Raw genomic sequence first — 15,984 nt, forward strand, 5'->3', positions numbered from 1 at the left:
GTCTGATACAAAGGTGATAATGAATGATACCATCAAATGTGAAATCCTAAATACTAATGCTAATGCTAAATTCTTTTTCAGTGAATAATCAGAAGCACAAACATAAAACCCGAGGCTCTTCTTTTCAGAGCCTCCACAAGAAAACTAACAACCCATTACAGAGCCCGTGTGTTGCCTACAACCTCTAACCTGGTAACAGAATCACAGAATGGTAGAGGTTGGAAGGGACCTCTGGAGATCATCTAGTCCAACCCCCTTGCTGAAGCAGGTTCACCTGATGGTTTTACTAAAAGCAGAGGAGGCTCTTCCATGTTTTGGAACAAAGATGCATCCCCAAAAGGATTGGGTATGCTTTTGGTCTGCAACCCATGATCAAATACTGTGTTACATCTAAAATGTTTATCGCCGAAATAAAGTTCAGTTGTAAATTGGAGGGCCAGGTTTGAAAAAACCCACAGCCGTTCTGACACTGAATCAGCACCCAGTCACAGCAGCTTTATAACATCAAAAAGTGTATATATATAAAAGTTTTTATATAAAAGAGAAAATAGAAGTAATACTGTACTTCCTGATGATTCTTTCAGTGTAGCAAAGAGCAGGGCATTAGCCTGAAGCTGTCAAATTAACCAGAGCTGGTGCTGCTTTTCCAGTTTTTGCCTAACAGCACAAACAAATGGCAATCTTAACTATCAGTAAAACCAGGAGAACCGGCAAAGAAAAATGCCAGCCAGCATGGACATGATATAGGACCACTGTAAGCTGTCATCAGAAATGAAAATGGGCAAAAAATTAGACAAACAGCCAAATTATTTTGAAAATTTTCTACATCAAAACCATGTACATTTAACTTACTGTAATCTATCACTTTCCTCTACTACATAGAAAAAACAAATTCTAAAAGAGAGACATTGTACACTGTGAGGCAGAAGCCACACTGCATAACTCCTGGGAGTCATTTATTTTGATATACATGTCTGGTACTTCCTAGTAGGTGACTTAGCAGAACTCTGCACTGGGAAATTTCTTCTTACTCTTTTCTTCCGCCAAATACTTACCGTCTCCAGGCTAATGTGGAATTAAACACAGTCTCTTACGTTGGTTGAGTCAACGCAGCATCTCGCACATAGGCAGTATGCTACAGGGTCTTGCTCTTAGTGACTTTCCTCACTTCTACAGGAGGCAGCCACACTTTCTCCTTTTTATTGACTGTGGCTCATTTGAATGGGAAATGAGGACATAAAATTCGGAAGATCCTTTTCCCATACAATGGGAGAGGCATTGCAGTTCTGTATCTAGGACCAGGAATCTAAAGATCTGGGCTTCATTACCTGCATAGTCAAAGCAGTAACATAGCTACAAACCCGTGGAAGAGCCGTTATATCTGCTCCCAAGGCAACTCAGGTATATCCTTTTGCTTTTGGAAGGTCCCTTTGGGATGACTTTCAAATCATGACACACGTCAAGCATCTGATTGACTCTGTGGTGTTACAAAGTGGCTAGGTAGCTTGAAATCTCTTAAGAACCCAACTACTGTCCTTGAGCTTCAATAGATTAATCCAATCTTTCCACCATAACGCGGAGTTACAATGACTGGCCAAATGTGTATGACATCATCCTGATGTCAGTGTTGTGTCACAGAGAAGTGTTTCTTAAGATGCTGGACTGAGAAAGTTTAGATGATTTTAGAGGTTTTCTTCTTCAAAGCATGACTAAAACAGTTGTGAGAAGTGGACTATGATTTGTAAACTTTCAAGTTTGCTGGTGCAACCAGACTTTTCTTGGAGGAAAGTCAAGTTTGCTTGTATAGCCAAAAGCGAGGCTTCCCAAGGAAAGTATGTTGATTATAGACACTGCTTGAAAAGACAGAAGAATGGCTCACTGAATTAGACCAAATGACCTCTAACAGTGGTCAATGCTAAGAGCCCACAGAAGAGTAAGTGAGCACAGTGGTGTTCAGATGTAGCGATGCTTTCCCAGGCCACTCCTCATATGCTAACATTTTGGTCTTTAGAGACTAAGCAAACAAGGATTTTCCATTTTGTATGTATGGATTTTACTTCCATTAATTTGTTCACTTGATTTTTCCATCAATTTAATTGTTTAGCAACCAAAAGATCTTGTGGACCATCTGTTCCAGAGCTTGGCTATACATTGCTTGAATACCTACATCACCCTTTTAGCTTAATTTCATGTTGTTTTCTCCTTGAATTGCAAGGGAACAATTAGATCCTGTGAACCCTCAGCACTTCTAACTGTAGTCAAAAGGCAACTCTGCTGCCATAAAACATAGAAGATAGCCTAGAAGAGCTGAAAAGATGGTAAAAGAAGAAAGATATCTCGGGATCTGTGTGGATAATATCTCTTTCTCCTTTACCCAATATTATTCAAAAATTGAGCCAATGGATTTTGGTATTCCCTGGAAAGTGTAAATAATGTATACCTATACCTTGTGCTCACATAGCTGGGCATGAAATACACTCAAAGATACATGAGTATAAACTTGCTGCCTGCTGTTCAGTCCCACTTCAATGGGTATGTCAATGATGCATGTCTCTGTGTCTCTGTCGTTCTTTTTCCCTTCTTGCACTGTTAGTGTTGCCAAAATGCACTGTATGCTTTCTGGAAATATGATTCACATTAAAATTTTGTAGAGTTATTAATACAAGAAGACCCAAATCTCTAACACAAAGCTTTCATAACTACAATAGTAAGAATAATAGGCTATTAAAAGTGTGAAAAATAAAAGTCTCATCCTAACAATGAGATCAACACTGAGGATGTAATCTAATGCATTTTAAGTTTCAAAATAATGTTTTTTTTATTGTGGAATGCTAGTCAAGCTGAGTGTCTAGAGCAGTATTTGTCAAAACCAACATTTTCTCTAAGAAAGCACATTAATTATGAGTCTATAAAGAATACCCTTCTTACGTAAATCACATTTAAAATTAGTAATTAATAATAACACTAATGAAGTTCATGATGAAATGAATGTAATGAAATGAAAATCACAGCACTAAATCTCCCAGTACTAACTTAGGAAGAACAACTTCTTGTACCGTTTTTGTAGCACCATTCTAAAGGCTCTATGTTAACGATGTTTACTCTCCAAGGAAAAAAACCAAGGAAAATAGAAAATTATCTGCCAGGTAAAACAAAGGTTTTAAAAACCTTTTTTAGAATTCCTCTCGACAGTTTCAAGAGGGGAAAAGTGATTTAAATAACAAAGATACTTCCCTGAGAAAATATTCTGTTTATGAGTTCCTATTAAACTCTTTGACATTCATTTTTGTGTAAATGATGTGCATCAATGTCTCATATGTTAGATCCTACCTTAAATACAAGAAGGGGTCCAATCTTGCTATCACTGAAACTATTTAGGGTTTTCACTTAAAAGAGCTAAGCAATTCCGCACATAATAAAAGCAGTATCAAATCTTTTCTGTAGGTTTCATTACAGTAAAACCTATTTTCAATGTTATGCTATTTCTGTAGTTCGAGCCTTTCCAAAAGTACTTCTAGTAACTTCTCTCTCACTATACTCAAAAAAATCAAAAGATCTGATAAATCAAACAAAATATGATAAATGTTGTATATTGACAGTCTGAGCACTACACACAATTTGCAGGTTTTACTATTTCCATTTATCTTGACAATGATACCAAAACCCAAGAGGGTTGGAAATCAGTCTTAACAGCTATTGATACAATATTATCTCTGGATGTACTTTACAACATTATTAAATACAAAGATTAAGGCTTATACAATAGCACTTATGTTTGTTAACTGGAAATATTCTAAGGAATCACATACAAAGTCATAATTATTTGTTTCTAGAGGTATGGCTGGAGTATTACAATACAAACTGTACCACCCCAGCCAAATTACAGTGATTAAGGACTCTGTACAAGTATTCCCCACCCAAAACAAACATTTTCGTAGACTAAACTATTTTGCAAAATCCTAAATTAGTGTGACTTCTCTCGGCGTGGAAAAGAGCCCTCTCTCTTAATCTTGGCTCTGAGACTTACTGGGTCATTTTATATGCCAGACTCTAAAATGGTTGCAAGAATAATGATCTCATAAGTGGGCTGTTAGACTAATTTACTTTATTTTCAAGCACCATGAGACAATAACCTCAACACTATAAATACTCTAAAACATTTTTAAAGTGGGTTATTTTTAGAAGAAAAAACACTTAAAATATTGGTGTTTTTTAAATAAATACTGCCTCTTGCGTATTTATCGCTGACAAAAGCAAATTAATTTTAGAATGAATGCTTTCCAATTAAAAATGTCCATATTTATTCATTCAGTGGTATTTCTTCTATGTCTTACTGATAATGAGGAAGTCAATACATTTTTCTATCTAATAGATTGAAAAAATCCAGGCTATATAAAATGATGTGAAAGCTACGCCAACTTAGACTATGCTTACAGAAATCACTATCTTTTGTTGAAATCTAACAAGTAAAAATTTAAATATCCAAATGGTCACATACTGAAAGTGAATTTAAATATATGAAACATTGTGAATTTTGGATGCCATCTGTATTTTACAAAAGGCCATCTAGTCTTCATTGTTTTCTGTTCATTAAAAAGACCGTAAATATACAGAAAATAAAGCTTTTTAAAAAATAATCAACTGTCACATCCTTTAAGGCATTTCAAGCACATGCTATAATTTTAGAAAGCATTCAAATCTTTTTAAAAAGGAATGTGTTGATATGGTGTAATGTGCTTATTGAAAAATCAGCACACTATTCTGTTCCCTAGAATTTTGCTATTGGCTTCAAGGCCTCCTTTCCTTTTTTAAAAAAAAAGCAACAACAAAAAATCGCACAACACTACAGGGCTAGAAGACACTTTCTGAGTTTTTGATTTTTTTTATTATCGTAATTCATGTTAAGTGCCTTTATAAGCTGGTCAAGCTTTATCTTTAAGTAAAGAGTGTGTGTGAGGTGGCTCGCTTCCACTACTTCTACCAGAACAGTGTTCCAGAAACTCTATTCTCTGCAGGGTGAAAAGTGTTCTCTTGATAGTTCATTAATGTCTGGCTTAGCTACTTGTTAACATATTTAAAACTGTTCTTAAAAATTATCTATAAAGATTTTTCTTCCTTCGTAAAGTTTGCATTTTGCTTGCATAGAGCACCTAAGCAATCTTTCAGCCTATGCATCTAATCTTAATGAAACCTTTTTGGACTTGTCTATCATAAAAATGTATACAGAATTTACACAACCTCACTGTGGCTATACAGTAAATGCGCTAAGCTATCAACCACAGCCAAACCCGCAAGATATGTTCACTCCATGGAAATTCAGGGCATCAGTACTAGAACCCTGAATCTTTCAACAGAAACGATATGGAGCACATTTCCTAAATACTAGTAAGGCACTAGAAATTAGGATTGCATATCTCCACTATTCCAGATGAGGTCTCAAAGATACCTTTTAAAAATAGCATTAATACTTCCCTATTTTTATTGGAAACACCTTTTTAAATTTATTTAGGATTGTATGTTCTTTTTTCTGACCTACGTTACATCACTGGTCATTCGCAGTCATATAGTGACCAACGCACTGAGTTTCTCTCTTCCTTTTTCACTGGAAGTGATGACGTAAGCTTAAGGAAGAATTTTTTCTAAGTTCTTAAACACAGGACCTTGTTCTTTTCTGTACTTTCTAAAAATTATTAGAATTCACTTTCTAAATCAAAGTCTTCAAAAATATCTATCTTGTACAACAGCCCAGCCCTCTTGTGAACCGTATTTTCTGTAAAAGAAAATAGAATGGTGAAACACATGCCCCCTGTTGTTATGGCAGTGTTGCAGTTAGGCATTATTTCTTCCCCACCCAGGGTATGGATTCAACCCTTTCTAATCAAGAGGTATTTTTTTCTGTATGCAAACATCAATCACCATTTGCCTCTGAATTTGAATTATTATTTCCACTTCGAAGACAATGTCCTCAAACCAAGGTTTTCCATGGTATCCCAAACTGTTCTTAAAACAGAAAACAGTTTCGTGTATGACTTCACACTATACCATATCTTTTATTGAGAAATAGTTTTCTTTAGTTTGGTAATTTGATTATTCTTAAGCATCAAGCCCATAGCTATCTGTGCACTAAATTGCACTTGCATCAATCTCGACATGACTTCTACAGAGTTAATTTTGATATTTTTCTCTGACATGTTTGGTTGCTGTGTTGGTTTTCCTCAATACTATGTAGGCTGTCTTTTTTATATGACTTAAAGTATATTTGTTGAATAAATGGATTTACTGTGAACACTTAGGGGAAAATCTCATTCTTCATTTATACTTCAGGATCTTGGTAAGATTCTTGAAGCATATTGACATTGTTGGCACACCATACAGTTTCCTTTGTACATATTATTATTGCACAACTGCTTTTCAAAGCTTCACATAATCAAGCAGTAAAGCACTGAAGTAGTGTTTAGTAAATTTTTCACCATTAATTCTATTTCATAACACGCTCATCTGTCTGTCTCAAGAAAATTATATTAGAAGCATAAGAAGGCATAAAAAGACCTACAACATCAAAGTGGCAATTGTTGGACAACCCCCTTCCTCAACAGGATGTGCTGACATGCTTTTCCACGCCACTGTGTGATTGCTTTTTCAGCAGCACACACATTCACATGGTTTTTCTTCCTGTACCTTTACTGTGAAATATTTATGCATGTTCATCTGGATAATTTAAACCATTTTAAATTCAATTTTACATGTATACAGTCCAAATGTTGGTAAATTAAAATTAACACCTATGTTGATCTTAGCATAATTCAGATTTCTCATTGGCCTGCTCCTCACGCCCCCAGTAAAGCCCCCTGCTTGGAAAAGCAACAGGACAACTAACATACAAACCACAAAATAATGTCTAATGATTAGAAAATTTCAAGACAAGTATTCAAGTCACAAACTAAAATTTATCTGCAAAACCAAAATGAATGGGAAGAAATCTACACACAGAATGCCTTGAACGGCTACGGAGAGAGACTGGATTCTCATGTCTAAAGTTGCATTTGCTACTATTGGCTGAAGATTCTTCGTTATTTAGTCACAGGACCTTGGTTGTGGTAGAAAATTTTGTTGATAATAATATAATTGCGTGATGAAATGAAAAACCTTCTGAAAAAAAAAAAAAGAAAAAGAGAGAGACATTCCTTAATAGCAGTTTAACTAGAAACAGTTTTTAAAAATCTACACCCATCTACGGCATCCACAGAATATTTTGTTCAGTTGCTTTTTCTGCTTTGGTAATTTCTAAATCAAAGTACACTAATGTGTTTTTCAATTCAAGAGCATCAGGAGAGCCTTGCTTGAGTGGTGTGATCCTAAACTGGCATAATTAAGGCCCTGCCTGGGAGCAGACCCCTTAATAGTGTTGCACAGAGTGGGGAACCATTCACACATTCCCTCTCAGCTCTTTGCAAGCTTTTCTGGGCAATGAGCCAGCTGGTAGGAGAATCAGGCTGATCCCACCTGTTGCAAGAGCCTGGAGAAGTGGCTCAAGGAAAGCAACACCTCTCAGCACTGCAGAGGAATGACTCATGCAGCCAAGAGAGCAGCAGTGGTGAACATGCATGCTGGCTGCGCTGGGAGGGCTTGCAAGGGGACAGAGCTTTCCATCTGCTCAAGCAAGGCTAATAAACTTCTCTATAGTGTTTGTAGACTCCTATTGTTTAGAATAAAAAAATCAGTCCATCTGTCCCATGCACAACAGCATTTCCTGGTATCAGACAGGCTACAGATTCTACCATGAGGGAAAGATTGGATTTCTGGACTGCTGTGAAAAGACCTAGGCACTCTATTGGAAGGTTTGCCTTTCTGAATCTGAGCGAAGAACCAAAGAGTCGTTTGTTATCCCCTCTCCTCCAAATCCTCTAGAAGCACCAGAATCAGCAAGAGAAAAAAGGGTGAAAGGAAAGATGTGAAAGTGATGTAGGTGGCAAATGATTCCCTGACAGTCACAGTAATGGAGTGACATGTCAGATTGCTGCACAAACATATGTTTAACTTTAAAATGCCTCCTGAAATCCTTGATCACATAGTAAACCTAATTAGTATTCTGCATATTCAAGACCTGTAAACAGAATTTGCATAATACTTCTTTCCTCTGCCTCCAAAATGTTTTGTAATATTGGAACAATATTTTCAGGATAAAGATGTGATCTCTGCACCAGCTAGATTTTTCCTCCTCTCAGTTAAGTACAGATGAAGCCATTATGTGTTAACTTCCATTAGAATGCTGCTAGTAAACCTTTTTACATGTGTTATCATACATAAGATTAGCTGTAATATTTTATGACAACTACCTGCTTTATCAATAAAAGAAAATATTTCAAGGTGACTGACATTTACTCTAAATCAAAAAGGCAAACATACTAACTAGTGCCACATTACAGATTTTTTTTTAATATAGGAAGTTTTCAGGAGTAAAAAGTGACTTAAAGTAAAAACAGTCTTGCAAGATTTTACAGCAAAATGGCCTATGATGCAAAATATGGGTTCTCATGAGTCAAAGAAGTTGTCAAAGACAGGACTTAGGCCTTAGGAGCAGTCTTGTATCTATATAAATAAGGACTTCCCAGCAAGTTTGTTATACACACACCTCCACTGAAAATCAATAAAATATGACCAGCTTTTTTTCTTTATTTATCCCTCTGCCTTAAATGGAAGTGCCATTTTCTATACCATGAAAGCCTGAACACTCCTGTTTCTACTTTTTTTCCCCCATACACCTTAGCTAAAAATAACTCCTTGCCTTGTCTCCATCTCTTGCGGTTATCCTTGTCTTTAGAGTGGGTATCACTGATGTAAATTTCTGCACCTTAGAGGATAACTTCATATTCCTCCTAACATACTTGCAAGGGAAAATGGGACTTAGAATCTTCCAGCAGCTATCTCCCAAATTTAATTTACCCCAAGCCTCAACGTTTACTTATATGTAGGCCACACATTTTCTACAGAATTATACTTGAGACACAAAAAGACTGTTTATCACTACTCTCTTCTTACGCTATCTATCAGGCATCTGCATTTTTCTAAATTAGTGCTTTAGAGCAAGTACAAAGTCCTCCTACTTCTTATGCTTAGCAGCATGCATTAGATAAATAGAAATATGTAACACACAGTTTTTGGAAAGACATTTTAGACCAGTTAGATTTGTTTCAATTTTTTTTTAATGTAATGCAAATAAAATTCTAAGTTACACCCATAACATTTTTTTTTTGATGTTTTTAAACTGGGAAATCTTTTACTGACATTACGCATGCACGGTTGCAGTCAGTGTGCCTTAAGTCAGAGGATATAATTTAAAAGCTGTGGGTTTTGCTTCTTTTTCCCCACATTCCCACTTTCTTATGCCTCATCAGCTCCTTATGTATGTATAAAAAAGTAACTAAAAGTTACAATATTAATGATATGTTTGCTTATTTATTATGTGCAATAAATTTTAAATTCAGACCCATATGAAGATCCAAAGGGAGATGACCAAACTAGGAGTAAAGCAAGGAGAGTAGGTTAAGAGATTATGAATATATTTTCATGCTAAATTTTTGCATTTTGCATGTCTTTAAAAAAAGTGGTTCTTCTGATACTGTGCACTAATGCAATAAACATTAAGCAATTAAACTTAAATGTATACTTGCTTTTCCCAAATTTTATCAAATGATTACACTTCAGGGAAGTGCTCATGCTAAATAAACAAAGCTTACCTTAACAACTCAACACTCCATTCTGCATGATATTTATACAACAGGCTTGGTACACACTGAGCTTAACCCTTTGATTCCAGGAGTCATGATTTCCTGACATGCCATCCTCATACAGAACGTGTTAGTACTGATGTTGAAACAACAAATCTCCTAGCATGAAGGAAAAAACAACTAACCAATTCATCATGGATCCATTAACTTACGGGATTTAACATCATTATCTATTGATTCTAACTGAGATAAAAGTTCAAAGTCTGACTTTATGAGAACAAACTACTTTAGAGGCATTACCGGGAACAGAAATAGCTAGGCTTTTCACAGCTCTTAGAGCAAACAAACAACAAAAAAATTATAACTAACTGTCCAAACTACAATGCTACGCAGCCAACAACAGTATGTGTAACATGGACAGATTAGGCTAAGCATTGAGATTTGCCTTCCTGGAAGGGAAATAATTGCAATGTTTTACATGAACACCCACCCATGGCAGCAGATTGACAGAATTTACCTTTGGGTAATGCTTGTGCTCTGCACAGATCTTGAAGAACGGAAAGACTTGCTGATGACTGTAAGTGTAACAAGAACAATGAAACTGCCAGTTTGAAAACTCAGGCTAGATGACACCAGGTACTTCGTTTGCCGTAAGGACAATGACTTTCTGCCACAGAAGAATGATCTACAGGTTTTAAGAACCAAAGTTATGCCTGCTACAAAAATGCGGTGATAGGCAATCAGCCCCACCACAGTGGATTACCACAATCACAGATTGTCCAGGAAATAAAAATATTCCGAAACAAAAACCAGTACTACAGGAATCTTTATCTTACTACTGCAGTATGTTCTCCAGGATGCAGAGTAAGAAGTAAATGCTATTATCTCATCATATGCAGGTTAACCTTATCCTCCATTCTCATCACAAACCCTCCTTAGCTATTCTGCAAGATGTCATTAATCAATGTATGTACTGATTGGATCCACTGAATTGGTGCATCAGTGTAATGAATGGCATATATAAACATTTTTCAAATACATTTATTCGGATATCTATACATGAAAGTAAAATCACTACTACAATTGGTACTCAAGCTTGTCAGATGGGATGTTTTTCTCCTTCTGTTTTGCATAAGACATGCTAATGGTTCTGCCATCTGCAGTCTGAAACCCAGAAAATGTAAATCAGAAAGTAACAGTAGATCAAGATAAGCATCTATCTAAAAGTGTGATTTTTGCAGGTATTCCATTAGCACACAATCTAAATATAAAGCTCCTCTCCCTGAAAATACACGATAACTACTAGATAAGGGTAACTTTTGCATTAAAAACTAAACAAAAAACATTTGTCAACACAACATTCTTCTTTTACAATAGATCAGATAGCTAGAGGTAATTATTTTATGAAAATTTTTCATGAGAAGGATACAAAAGACACTCAAATTCTTCTAGGAAAATCCCAGCAATTCTCCAAAAACATCCCCTCTGTAAAGCACAGTAGAACATGATGACTTACCCAACACCCTGTTTTTGCAAAGTTGAGGACACAAATTTGAAGGTTTCTTCAATAAGTTTTCAATTTGCTGGTTAGCTAGTAGGTGCTGTAAGTCACTAAAATACTTGACGCATTATGGAATAACAGAGAGAACATAAATAAAGAAACTATATGCTACTTTCCCCCAAATATCCATCAAATACAAAAAGATGACCGCTAAAACTGATACAATTTTTTTCTTCTTTGGTACGAGGAACAATAGAATAGTTTACTTCAAAATATGGACCATGCGAAGTTCAATGACAAGGATTACCTAACACCCACAGTTGCCTGCAAATGTGTGAGCTAGTTTTAAAAGTTTTATTAGGTTTTTAATAGATTTATAAATCAGTTCTAACATATAACCAGTTGCCAGATTAGTAAATTGCTCAGGAGTTAGAGGAAATTAGAAATACACCGATATTAAAGTATTTTAAAATATTGGGAGAAGACCATTTCCTTAAACACAAACACAAGTGCCATTATTTTTGCCTTACAAACCTCAGATTGCTTATACACATTTAGCAATTCCTACTGCTAGGAGATTTTGGCTAAAATTACCATTAAATTTGGCATAATAAAATAATAATACTGTACAGTTTTATGACTCATATTGTAGTATTAGGTCAAACAGGCAACACAATGCTCAAAATGTGAATTTCCATTACATAATGAACAATGAACAGCTCTGTAGTAACAGTAAAAGACAGAAATGGAAAAGCTCCAAGGACTAATTTTCAAAACCTTTACACATCCTTTTCACTAAAGAAGAAAATTGAAAAGGAATTTGTGCTCATACCTGAATTTGCATGGTATTTGCTACATAAACCAAAGTCTGGGAGCAAATTCCATTTTCCTCTCATTTAAAAATGAATCAAATGAAGCGTCCAAGGCTAATAAGAGGCATTGTGCACGTACGGATCATGGAAGGAAAAGCTGTAAACATGAGCAATAATCTAGGCTTTAGGAAGCATGTAACAATTCTGAAAATAATATTATTTGCTCTATTTTCTTCTTCCTGCTTCACAAGTGTGACTCACAGAATCACAGGATCATTTTGGTTCGAAGAGACCTTTAAGATCAATGAGTCCAGCCATTCATCCTGCACAGCCGGAGTCCCTAAACTCAGCACCACATCTACACTCCTTTTAAACACCTCCAGGGATGGGGACTCCACCATCTCCCTGGGCAGCCTGTTCCAATGCTTCACAACCCTTTCGGTAAATAAATTTTTCCTAATATCCAATCTAAACATCCCCTGGTGCAACTTGAGGCCATTTCCTCTTGTCTTACTTGGGAGAAGAGATTGACCCCTACCTTGCTACAACCTCGTTTCAGGTCAAAAGGTCTGCCCTCAGCCTCCTTTTCTCCAGGCTAAACAACCCCAGTTCCCTCAGCCGCTCTTTGTAAGATTTGTGCTTTCAACTCTTCACCAGCTTTGTTGCCCTTCTAGGGACAGTCTCCAGCACCTCAATGTCCTTCTCATAGTGAGGGGCCCAAAACTGGACACAATATTCAAGGTGTCTTGAGGCACTGACTCTTCCCAGCAAACATGTAATACAATACATGTACAAGGTCTCTACAATATACTATCCCATGGCATTTAAAAGACATCAGGCCAGGGTTAGTGCTTTGAGAGCAGAAAAACACAAGACTCCTCCCCGGCTCATCATCCTCTGGGTTACGTGCATGTCTGCCTTTACCTCCAAACATGGTTTCCTATCCTTTCATTAATGCCTACCACAAATAGTGCACCCCACCATCTTCATCCTTGAAAAGAAAGTTTACGAATGGATGGAGAATGAGAACAGAGAAGTCAATAGCTCCTGCACTGCTTGGTTGACAAGCTGGAGTTCTAAAACAAGCCTACTTCACTGGGAAACATGACCCAGGAAAATATCACTATTTTTACCTGTTTCATATACTTCCCTTAGTGTCTGGTGTTGGCCATTTTAGAGACAGGGCATAGGGCTAAAAGGACCATGTACACTCCTAGTACAGCCCATGTTACCTTTCAGAATGAAGAGCTGGGAGAACAAACTACTTTCACAGTATTCATTAAATCAATCATCTCCATGATTCAGCCCTTCAAGATCACTAATTCCACCTTTAAAAACTTGAAAAAAATACGAAATTCACAGGGCTGCTGCCTTTATGACTTCTATTCTTGTGTGCCTTCAGCCTAGAAGATACTTAATACAAAGCAAAATCAAGGGCAAAGAGTGGAAAGCTGAAATGGTCCCAGGACTCCCATGCCTCCAGACTGGACTACAATTACAGCATGGCAGGATGCCAACTTGACATGCTTGCTTTTTTTCCCACTTTCTTTAGTCATTTTTATAGGCTCTTGTTTGGTTCTGAGCAAATAAATACAACTTTAAAAGTATATCTGAGCAGAGCTGATGTGGAATGCAGAACTGTTTGCTGTGACCAACGCGGCTCTATGAAGTTTCACAAAGAAAAGGAGACAAAAATTGCACAAGAGAGCAAATTTCACAACGTTTCACTACGAAAGAAACAGATCAGTTCTGGTGTCCGGGGTTCTCCATTATGCATGACAAAAACTAAAAGTTAGATAAAAATGCCCTATTCCACCAGAAAACAGTGGAAGTCCCAAGAGGATAAAGGCTCACCAAGAAAAATAGATGTGAGGAAGAGAATGGTAGAAATATTTTTTTTTTATTTCCTGAACAAAATAAAATCATCTCTGATGTACAGCTTCTGTCTGCAACAGACTGTAACTCAGCAGTGAAACAAATATTTGGTCTATATACAATGACAGACCCAGTTTTGTCAGCAAAATGCAATTTCATGTGGAACTCTGATTTAGCGATGAATTCACTAAAACCTCAAAAATCCCCACCCAGATAAATTTTTTTAAGAATAAAATGCTATACAGAGTTTAACTAATAATGCATTTAAAATAATTATTCAATTGCAGAACCCCCATTCACCTGAACACAATCTGAAACCCAACAGTATCCCAATGTGAAACATATGTTTTTCTAAAATGGCAGGAGCAGCTCGTTCATAATTTCATGCAGTTATGTTGATAGTTTCTGAACACTTCTCTGTTTGTCACTTAAATGTAGTACTGATGAGTTATTTAGCTATTTTTATTTTTCTGGATGCTGCTTTACTCTTTGCCTTAATACAGCCATTTTTACAATTTAATCTACATATGCATAAAAATCACATACTGATTTTGCAACATATCTATAAAGAATTAATTTATACCATAGCTACTGAACTCACACTTAGTCTTAGGCCTTTTAAGTATCTAGAGCCACAAAAGGCATTTGTAACTTATAGTGAATTTCCTCTGTGAATGAGAAGCCGCCAGCATTCAAGCCTGTAACCTCCTGTCTGTGAATATGCACGTACACAGCATCAGAGCGTGGGCATCCACAAACACTCTCTTCCCTGAAAGTAAGACCCCAAAAGCAAGGATATTTTACTAACCTGTAGTGGTCTCTGTTTATCACTGCCCTTAGGAGATTTCAGTCCACTTGTCTGTTGCTGTAAAAGCAGCTGCCTTGCTGCCTGGAGTGCCTAAAAGTAAAAAAAAGTAAATAATTTCTAACAGTTCCTAGAAAGAGATGAGTTACTCATTGCTAATGTTAGGTAAAAGTCCACTTGAACAAACAGAATCTCCCCCTATTCGATTTGTATTTGCTAGATTTCATACTTCATTCTTTTTACCTAAAACATTAAAAAAATCATCTGAAAGTACATGTATAGGACTTCACTAGAATTTATGGATGTACACGAAATCCTGCAGGAAATAAAGTTAATTTGTTTGAAGTGCTTGAAGAGGAAAAATCATAAACTGCATCAATAGCCTCATTTCCACAAGGAACTTGTCTTTGAGTGTTCAACTAAAATGCCCACTCCCTTGCAAATTATCATTCAATTTGCATTTTCATATTACAATTTTGAAGCAAAAGCAAGTAGACTTCAAGTGTTACCGGAAGCTGTAATTAAATTTGACAAATCAACATCAGATTATCTTGAAAGTGAATTAATAAGGATATTCACTGAAGATTAAAACACTTTTTGTACTTACAATTCAAGGAGAAACCTCTCCTTTGACAAAAAAAAAAAAAAAAAAGTGCAGTTCTAATGCCAAATAAAAATGAGTGGTTTTCATTTGCATTCTTAGGAAAATCAGAGAACAAAGAAATTACTGCTCAGCCAATCAGAGCAGGCTGGGGGATGACAGTATCCCAATCAAAATAGAAAATGTTTTCATTTATTTAATGTTTTCATTCCAACTCAGCAAAATACAGTTAAACATATGAAATGTAAACAAACATTCCACTTCCCAAAGAAGGCTAATCTAAATTATTTTTCCCTATAAATTTATTTTTTTTTACATGTCAAGTGCTATAAAGTGGTATTTATTAAAAAAATGGAAAAAAAACCTATTCAAAACATTTCCACTGAAACTACCTGGAGCACTCTTTTTTCCTCCCACTCCTTATAATATCAGTTCCGTAAATAGAAGTTACAGCTTTAAAATACACCGCATTATTATCTACATTATTAAAACATACCATAGATGGAATTTACTGCAATAAATGCCATTTGATCAATGTTCCCTAAAATAATAAAGATTCTCAACTGATAAAGAAAGGTACAATTTTGATTAGACTCAAATGAGCTGGTTTTTAAGATAGTTTCTAGTATCCATGACAACAGTTGCTTTGACAAGATGTGCAT

General features: G+C 36.1%; 1 protein-coding gene across 1 annotated transcript in view; it reads right to left on the minus strand.

The window, feature by feature from the left end:
- The window catches only part of FOXP2 (forkhead box P2), a gene marked incomplete at both ends in the record, with an annotated part of 95,810 nt that extends 80,996 nt beyond the window's left edge, over positions 1 to 14,814 (minus strand). The window contains one exon of the mRNA XM_010135400.1: positions 14,725 to 14,814. Within this exon, the coding sequence (XP_010133702.1) occupies positions 14,725 to 14,814 (90 nt within the window). The remainder of the gene's footprint in view (positions 1 to 14,724) is intronic.
- Positions 14,815 to 15,984: the final 1,170 nt, after the last annotated feature.

This window comes from Buceros rhinoceros, unplaced genomic scaffold (genome assembly GCF_000710305.1).
Source record: "Buceros rhinoceros silvestris isolate BGI_N320 unplaced genomic scaffold, ASM71030v1 scaffold5204, whole genome shotgun sequence".
Lineage (NCBI taxonomy): Eukaryota > Metazoa > Chordata > Aves > Bucerotiformes > Bucerotidae > Buceros > Buceros rhinoceros.